This window comes from Psammomys obesus, unplaced genomic scaffold (genome assembly GCF_907164565.1).
Source record: "Psammomys obesus unplaced genomic scaffold, mPsaObe1.curated_primary_1811, whole genome shotgun sequence".
Lineage (NCBI taxonomy): Eukaryota > Metazoa > Chordata > Mammalia > Rodentia > Muridae > Psammomys > Psammomys obesus.
In genome coordinates this window covers 17,556-27,224 of record NW_026590062.1, presented here as the reverse complement: position 1 = coordinate 27,224, position 9,669 = coordinate 17,556, and the positions used below count along the sequence as shown (strand labels likewise).

At 40.6% G+C, this 9,669-nt stretch overlaps 1 protein-coding gene across 6 annotated transcripts in view; it reads right to left on the bottom strand.

Moving 5' to 3' along the window:
• The window catches only part of Golga3 (golgin A3), a 43,362-nt gene that overhangs the window by 19,574 nt on the left and 14,119 nt on the right, over nt 1-9,669 (bottom strand). For all 6 annotated transcript variants that reach the window (XM_055605856.1, XM_055605857.1, XM_055605854.1 and 3 more), the window contains 4 exons: nt 9,408-9,519; nt 6,744-7,050; nt 4,211-4,413; nt 2,247-2,384 (listed from right to left, as the gene is read on the bottom strand). In XM_055605856.1, coding sequence (XP_055461831.1) covers nt 2,247-2,384; nt 4,211-4,413; nt 6,744-7,050; nt 9,408-9,519 — 760 coding nt within the window. The remainder of the gene's footprint in view (nt 1-2,246; nt 2,385-4,210; nt 4,414-6,743; nt 7,051-9,407; nt 9,520-9,669) is intronic.

The following is a 9,669-nucleotide window of genomic DNA, read 5'->3' as shown; positions in this document are numbered from 1 at the left end:
TCACTCACTCACTCACTCACTCACTCACTCACTCACTCACTCACTCACTCCTTTTTAGAAAGGAACCAAGTATGGAATGAGTCTTCTCCCTGACCATTTCTCATGAGAGGACAGCTCAGAAACCTATTTCTCCTTTTCAAGTATAGAACATTAAATAACCTCTCTAATAAGACTTCTATTTGGCACTACTTAGTAGAACAAAAACAACAAGAATCATGGACAAATATGGCATTCCTTTTTGTGTTGTCGTATTTTTGAGACAGGGTTTCTCTCTGTAGGCCTAGCTGTCCTGTAGATCAAAGCTTGGCTTTGAAGATCTGCCTGCCTCAGCCTTCCAAGTACTGGGATTGAAGGCATGTACCTCCACCACCTGCCTAAATATGGCATTTCTTAACAATTTGACTATATGGATGAAACCAGATATTGGTCACACGTTCACAAGTGCACACATACACATGAATGTGAGCACATCTGTGTAGACATACATGCCACAGTGCCAATATGGAGCTCAGAGGATAACTTGCAGGAGTCAGGTTTTTCTTCCACTATGTGGGTTGCAGGGATAGAACTTAAGTCAATAGCTTGACAGCAAGCAAGTTTAGCATCCTACCAGTCTTTAACTAGATGTTTTACATGTTTTTTGTTTTGTTGCTTTTTTGCTTTTTGTATCAATAATATGAAACAAGTGATACTATCCAAGTTACAGAAAGTAAACTAGGGCAAGGGGCTAGGAATATAATGCAGTTAGTAGAATGACTGTCTGTTACTCACAAAGCTCTGGGTTTGATCCCCATATCACATTAAAATGGGTATTGTGGGACATATATAAAATCATAACACTCGGTAGATAAGAGGCAGGACAATAAGAGTTCAAGGTTATCTTAAGCTATAGAGAGTTTGAATATAGCCTGGGTTACCTAGGCCTGTCTTGAAAAGCAAAAAGGAAGTCTCAGATTGGTTAAAAAATCATCTATGGGGGCCTGGAGAGATGGCTCAGTGGTTAAGAGCACTGTCTGTTCTTCCAAAGGACCTGGGTTCAATTCCCAGCACTCACATGGCAGATCACAACTGTCTATAACTCCAGTTCCAGGGGATCTGACACCTTCACACCAATGCACATAAAATAAAATTAAATAAATTATTTAAAAAAAAAATCATCTATGGCAGCAGTTCTCAACCTGGGGGTCACATATCAGATACACAGCATGTCAGACATTTATTTCACAATTCATAATGGTAAAACATAAAATTACAGTTATGAAGTAGCAAAAAATTAATTTTATGGTTGAGGGTCACCACAACATGAGGGACTGTATTTAAAGGATGCAGCATTAGGAAGGTTGAGAACTACTGATCTAGGGTGTTAGAGAATAGGAATTAGATCCAAGAAAAATACACATTTCCCATCATCATCTAGAGATGCTCTATAGTGATAGCAGGCAATAATGAAAATGCCTTTGGAAGAGCACTGTGCACTGGAGGACTGAAAGAAGGCTGAACGCTTGCAAACAAATAAAATCCCCTATTATCACTGGGCATGGAAATACAGTCTGACATACAAACATACTTAGCGTCTTGTCTCCCCATATACCCTAGGATTAGCTGTCCCAAAAGTGCAACAATGTGTTGGTAGGAACTCAGATCCAAGGAAGAGTTTAGAGAAGAATGACAAGGTCCCAAGGAAACACAGGCCAGACAAGAGGCAGAATGCCAAAATGCTGAACAGCTAACACTGCATGTTGCTTAAAGGGATTGCATGTGTGTGTGGCATATGTTTTTGTGGTACATTCACATAAATGTGTGGGAACACATACAAATGCTTGTATATGTACAGGCCCCAGGAAAACATTGGGTGTCCATCTCTGTTTCTCTCCATCACACTTCCTTGAAGCAATGTTGCTCACTGAATTAAAAGCTTGACTTTTTGTCTAGGCTAGTTAGCCAGCAAGTTCACAAGATCCTCGTCCAACCCCACAAATTCTGGGGTTACAGGCACACACAGCCATGTCTGGCTTTATGTACTCACGTCCTCATGCTTGCACAGCAAGCGCTCTTACCAACTAAGCCATCTCTATAGTCCCAAAAGATTTTTTTGAAATATTACATACTATAGACAAGCATACATTTTCACAAGATATATTTATGTTTACTTAGTTATTTTGATAATGTCTGTGTGTGTTTTACACTTGCCAGCAAGAACCAAAGTCAGATAAAAATTATCACTCCACTGTTACCACAATCCTCACCTCAATGCTCTGGAGCTGAACAGCTATACGCTCTTTTTCCTTGATGGATCTATGCTGAGTTTCTGTTAGTTGATGTGATAGGGACACATTCTCAATCTTCAGGTGCTCCAAAAGGCCGGCTTGGGTCATCTGTCCAACCTTCAAAAGTAAGTAAGTAAGTAAGTAAATAAATAAATAAATACATAAATAAATAAAGCCCAGGAGGTAAAAAGGAGCTTAAAATTAGGCATCAAGTATGGGGCAGATGATCCCTAGTCACTAAGAGGTTCTCTTTTTGTTAAGGATGGCTACTGACAGACCTTCTAAATGTCCCTAATGCAGGGAAAGCTCCTGCCCTTTGGTCTTCTGCTCCAGGACTCACCTTCACAACCCTCTGCCAACCTACCTTGAACTTGAGCCATACAGGTTCTGTATGGGGCTGGGAGCCCACTAAGAAACCATGCCTTCACACCTGAGAATGTGCAGTTTAGACATGATCTACACTGGAGTTCCCACTTAAGGTACACCTTTAAACTAATAACTAAATCCCAACGAATCCCCACCAGTGCCAAAGACAATCAGGGCCTAATTTAATTCACAGTGTTTACAAGAAAGAGAGGCCAGCATTACAAGTTCCCAAGGGGTGAGCATCAGTAGAGAGATGCAAAATATGAAAAACACTTAAGTGCAACAGGTCTGCAGCAAGATCTCCCCCACCTTATGTATAATGCTAGCAAAGCTTCTGAACTGACAAATTCAGGACAGGACAGAAGGGTGGGCCTCAGAGCTAGAGAAGCTGCACACAGCAGTGGAGGAAGTATAGCAGGTGCTACATTTAAAGACAAGAAGAAAAGGACCTCCCTGCGTCTTCCACCCCACTGAGTGCTCCTAGGAAAAGAAAGCAGTAGTCAGGGACAGAGGCAGCATGAAGAACCCTAGTTACAGAAAAAAAGCAGTCTCCTTGATCACTCTTATCTTCCAATTTCCCTGACTTACATATGAATCCAACTTCTCTGAGTATTCCACACCTAAAAAACATAGCAGTTTCTGTCTTTTTTTGTTCGTTCAAGGCAGGGTTTCTCTGTGTAGCCCTGCTGTCTTGGAACTTGCTTGGTAAACTAGGTTGGCCCCAGAACTCACAGAGATCCACCTACCTCTGCCTCTGCATCCTAAGTGCTGGGATTACAGATGTGTGTTTCCATGTCTGACTAAGCTAAATTACTAAAAGGATGACTGAAAGTGCTCTTTGGCATTTTCAATCAATATAGCTAGTCAGGCCCTGGCTATATTGTATTTTACCTTCAGAGTTAAATACATTCCAGAAACTATTTCTCTTGCATGTTTCAAAGGCATGCTGCCTAAGCAAAGCTGACTGATAGGCTTCATGCTAAAGTGTACATATATCAGTGTCACTTATGTCTAAAGGATACACAGACCAACACATGCTCTCACACATGAAAATTCAAAGGCCAGCTTGTTTAGCTTCTACTAACAAAATAGGAGAGAAGAAAATGTTTCTTTCAGAACCTGAAAGCAACAGTTCACATAGGGAGTGAAATATCAAAGTCTAAGGCCAAGGAGCCAGAGAAATATCAAACTCTGAGAAGGACTACCTGCCAAATTCTTTGTCATACAAGCACACCACATGAAAGAGATTCAGAGCACAGAAGACAGGGTGAGAGGGCCTCAAAGTCCATGACATGTGGGCTTGAGGGCTGAGTCAAAGAAAGATTTACCCTTTGGCTGAAGGGAAGGCATGAGAGGCTCTTGCAGAGGTGGAAATAATCAGCAGACACTAAACAAATACATATCCATGATATCTAAAACCATAAACACCTTTTCCACCTTTCTGTTAGCTTTGAACATGTGATCCTCTTGTCTTAGCCCCTAGAGTTTTGGATGCCATCACAACCAATTTAGAAACACCTTTGTAATACAGGGGAAAGCATGTTCCGTAGCCCTGAAGGGAGTTTCCTGCACTATACCTGGATGTGGGCCATCTCTCCCTGCAGCCTGACCCTGGCCTCCTGGGCCAATGCAAGCTGCTGTTGGTACCACTGCCGGGCATTCTGCAGAGATGTAATTTCAGCCTGTGATGCTTGTAGTTTGCTGGTCAGTGTTGTACGCTCCAGCTGTACTTGCTGGAGCTGGCTCTGTAGGGCTGCCATCTGCTGCCGAAGGTCATGCACTGAAAGTAAGCAAGCACAGCCAACTCAGATGAACCAGCACCAACAGGAAAGCCACAGCTGAGTGGTCACTTGACCTAAAGTCGAAGTTTGTATAGAGAAGCAGTACAGTTGATGTTGGTTTTGCACAGTGGCATGGTCTATAAAGATACCACGAAAACAGCAGTGGTGGATAGACAACAATTACTCTCAGACAGAAAGGGGGTTCTGATGAGTCCCTAGTCACAACAGTTCTATTAACTGATGAAAGTTTCTGTTCATTTACCTGAGATTTTATTTAAATACATCTTAGTTAATCTCTACTGAATTTTTTGTGTGTCTTTAATTTTTTGATTCCTTTGTTGTAGCTTTCAGAGTAGCTGGGACTAAAATTATGTGCCACTAAACCTGGTTTAAATATTTTAAATGAAACAGACAGAGAGGAGAAAGAGAGGGAGAGGAAGAAGGAGAGAAATTGGGAGGTAGAGGGAGAGAAAAAGATATGACCATCATGCTGGACAGTTTTATGCCAACTTGACACAAGCTAAAGTCATCTGAGGGGAGAAAACTTCAATTAAGAAAATGCCTCCATAAGGATCAGGTTATAGGCAAGCTTGTAGGACATGCTCTTTATTAGTGATTAATGTGGGAAGGCCCAGCCCATTCACAATAGTGCCACCCCTGGGATAGTGGTCTTGGGTTGTATAAGAAACCAGACTGAACAAACCATGGAACAAGCCAGAGAACAGTACTTCTCCACCTCTGCATCAGCTCCTGTCTCCAGGTTCTTGCCTGTCTGAGCTCCTGTCCTAACTTCCTTCAGTTATGAACAGTGATGAGGAAACATAAGCCTAATAAAGCCTTTTCTCCCCAAGTTGCTTTGGGCATGGTGTTTCATCACAGCAACAGTAACCCTGACTACGACAACCAGGTTACTATGGCACAAGCCTGTTAGGTTAACATTTGGAAAATGGGAGGAAAAAGGAATCCAATGTTCAAGGTCATCCTCAGCTACATAGCAAGTTCAAGGTCGGTCTAAATTACATGAGACCCTGGCTCAAAAAGAAATAAAAGAGTAAGAAAGATTGTTTAAGAGAGTTCACGATCCCTTCTATGCAATGCTTCAATTCCAAAGTAATGAGAGAAAGGAACAAAATCCATCCATTTGGAAATTTTCAGATTTTCCCCCCTAAGGAACTAAGTACCATAAAATGCTCAAAGACTGAAAACTAGCAACTAAGGGACTGTTTCAATGCGGGTGGACTTTGTTCTAGTTTTAGAAATGAGCTTCTGCGATAGCAGCTCACCACTACTCTCAAGGTCATCATGGCCTCAAGAGCCCAAGCTGACACTCAACGACTGCAGACATGACCCTCCAATGCACTGGACAAGAGCCTATGTTCTTCTGTGTCATGAGGCCTTGGTCTTCAATCTCCCAACTCATGTTCAAACAGTATCCTTTTAGTGTATGTTGGTACCAGGGTTTAGCTCAAGTGAAGACTGAAAGCAGGGTATCTCTGTGAATCACCTCTAGGTCAGCCTCTAAGAGCTACAGACCAATACAACAAAGAAAGAAACTAATCAATAGTATAGGCATTGCTCTCAAGTATTTTAGATAGAATTTGAAATTAGAAAGAAAAAATGTTGTAGTGAGAGTTTCGGTTTCTTTTAAAAACACAGATATTAAACTACATTTTAATCCCAGGTGTGGGAATGTGGGGCTGCTTAGGATTGCCCACAGCATCTGATTTGACTGGATATGATTTACTTCATGCTCTATCAGGGGTGTGATTTTGGCTGCAGACAGTTTCTGCGTTTGTGTGATGTTTGGAATTCTGGGAACTTTTCAGAGGGTATTTAAATGCTAGGATCCTAAGAAGCAGGGTTGTCTGTTTGCCCCCAAGGAACTCAACGCTTCCCATCAGCTGGAAGTAGTCTAAGAATAACGTATCCCCTTTCCCCTCTATCCTATCTAGTGTTAGGGGGTTGAAAGGTTGGAAGAAAAGGGGTGGAGAAGGGTGGAAGAAAGAAGAAACCACAAAGTAGCAAAAGACAACCTACAAAATGTAGAATAAATATACAGCTCAACCAAAACACTGGATTTAGGAGGAAGAGTAGAAAGGATTACTTCTAGTGGTCAAAAGTCTAATGTCAATTTCTGAGATTATATCACCTACTTTATGCAAATATAGACTCTCAAGAGTATAGAGTCTCAAGAGTTCAGCCAAAACTTTATTTACTTTAGCAATGTACAGACTCTTTGTATTAATGTTAAGCTAACATGAACCCGAAGCTCCATCCACATGATATCAATTATTAGATCCAGAAATTGCATTTGGGCTGCAGACCTTACCTGTGTTGTCCTTGCTCAGGATGTTTCTCTGCATTTCCTCTACTTTGGCCATCAGTCTCTGATACTGCTCCTCTGCCACTTGGAGGTCATTGTTTGAGGATGCCAGGCTGGCATTTTTAGCTTCTAGCATGTTCTGCAGGTCAATCATGGCACGTTCTAGATCCCAGCAAGACTGCTTCAAAGTGTCCACTTCAGAACTAAGGGAGTCCTGCTTCTGCTGGCTGCTGTGGCTGTGTTCCACCTGTGCCTGCAGCCTTGTGCTCAGGGCAGCTAGCTGGGCCTGTAGCTCAGCCTTCTCTTGAAGTGCCTGAAAATATCCCCAAACAACGATAATGGCTTTCAGAAAAATAAGTCCCTCCCAACCACTGTTTTGACATGACTGCTGAAACCTATTAGAGTCACAATCAGTGGGACAGAGAAAAATGAGTTTTACCTAAGACATTCTACCCAAAACATGAGTCACTTAAACATGACAGTCAGCTATCTCCCATTATCAAACAAGTTGACAGATACCTGACAGATAAAAGCAGTCAGATTGATATCATTGAGGAAAACAGGCCCAAAACATTTGCTGGAGAATGTAGTTGTTGTAGAAAGCCATAACACAGATGCAAGAATGTCACTACAGAAACAACCACAGGACAGATCACAGAGCAAACAGGCCCCAGGAACTACAGAGAACAGCCACGAGGCAAGTGAGAGCTACAAGTGTTGTTTACTGGCAGGGTGCTTGGTTAGCATGCGATAGGGCCCAAATCCAATCCCTAATACCACAAAAGGGAGTTTGATAAATAAAAAATTAAAAAAACAAATGAAAAACAAAGACAAGCCCCAACCACCAGCACATTCTACTCATGCCAAGTCTACCTAAGAGTATGTATGGGAACTTAAAGCTCGACATGCTAAAGAAAATTTTGAAGACATGTTCCACAAACAGAACAAAAAAAACACCAAAGTGACCTAAATACATTAACAAGATTTTATTTATTTGCAGTACTGGGGACTGACCCCAGGGATTTATGCATGCTACGCAAAAGCTCTAACCCTGAGCTGTACACCAGATCAAGAGGGGTTTAGAGCCAATATAACTGGCATCTACAGGAGACTGCCAGAGAACCATATAGATCCTGAGGTTACTAGAACCCACTTCATAAGAGCATTAGAAAAAAAAAAAAAAAAGCCAGTGAAGAAGCAATGTAAAGATGCTTAGACCACCCTCAGGACTGAGCATACACAGAAAGCATAAATGGATGTGGAGACAGTTACATTCAGAATTAGTACAGAAAACTATGTACAACCAAAAATTAAAATCTCTGAAATCACCTTTGAAGATTGTGTTACATATAACTAAACTAACTGGTTTGTGTCTAAATAATTTTTAAGCATGACACATGTACTTAGCAAGCAATTTCATCTCATCACACACATGGCTTTAACCACTGTTCTCCTCCTGTAATATGTGTTCACAGCCTCAAGTCAGGCCTCTTATTGTCTCTCTCTGTGTATGTGCTCCCTGACAAAGCATATAGCTGACAACTCCTGAACAGACTCACTTTAAACTATTAACAAAAAGATAAAGATCTAATTCTCTGTTATTGAAAATAAATAAAGTCAGGTATGGTGGTACAGGCCTTTAGTACAAGCCTTTGAGAGGTACAGGCAGGAGGAGCAAGAATTCATCTTTAGTTCCACAGTAAGTTCAAAGCCAGCCTGGGCTACATGAGAAGCTATCTGAAAATAAACAAACAAACAAACAACTAACTGAAGTAAGTTTCATATAAAACAGTAAAAACTGAAAATTAAGGAATGAAGAGTTATTTTTTAAAAAACTATCTTATTTATGCTTCTCTGTGTGTATACATAGGAGAAAGGAGGATGCGCTGAGTTTCCTGGAGCTGAAATTATAGGTCGCTGTGAGCCACCTGTTGTGAATGCTGTGAACCAACCTTGGGTCCTTTGGAAGAGCAGTAGTGCTCTTAACCACTGCTCCGTTTCTCCAGCTCCACCCGTCCCCCAAATGAAAACAAGATACAGTAAAATTAATATCAGACAAAACAAACCATGGTCTAGCATGATAACTCAGCAGGTAAAGTCACTTGCTTCCAAGCATGAAGAACTTGGTTTGACTCCCTAAACCCATTTGGTAGAAAGAACCAAGTCCTGCAAGTTGTCTAGCATCTAAATACATGCCACATATATATCTACCCCCGGCATATACACAAACTCAAATATCTATATACAGATGTATATATATATATATATATATATATATATATATATCCTAATCTTTTAAGAACTGAGAAAAATTATTTATTTAAAAGTAATGCAGAATCCAGTGCAAAAAAGTAAGAATGGGGATAAAATGAAATTTTTACTCTATTAGAGAAACATAAAGTCAATGGGAGAACTTGACTGTCACAGACTCTCAGGTATTTTTAAGATATGCTTTTGGCAAATTCTAATGGAGACAGAGGAAAAGAAAGAGTTATAATTAAAACAGCACAACTTTGTAAAAGACCAACACATTCAGCAGACAAAATGAGTAACACAAACAAGTTGGCCAACGAGTTACACTTACAGTTATCTATAAAATTACATATAGCAGGGAGCCACATATTCTTTTCAAAGGCTTGGCTCAATGGGCAACAATCAAACACCTCTTACCTGACTAGCTTCTAATGACAAAGCCTCCAGCTGACCTTCAAGTCTCCTTTTATCTTTAAGAACCTGCAACATTTCATCCTGTGGTTCAGCAAAAGAGCTCTCCATGGACACACTAGAGGTCAAAAGTACAAAGTCAGGAGATGAGAACACGACAGCTGTTAATCTTCCTTTATCCTTCATCATATTGTCCATTTTTACACAACCCTCTGCTCCCTATTTATTTATTTATTTATTTATTTATTTATTTATTTATTTATTTATT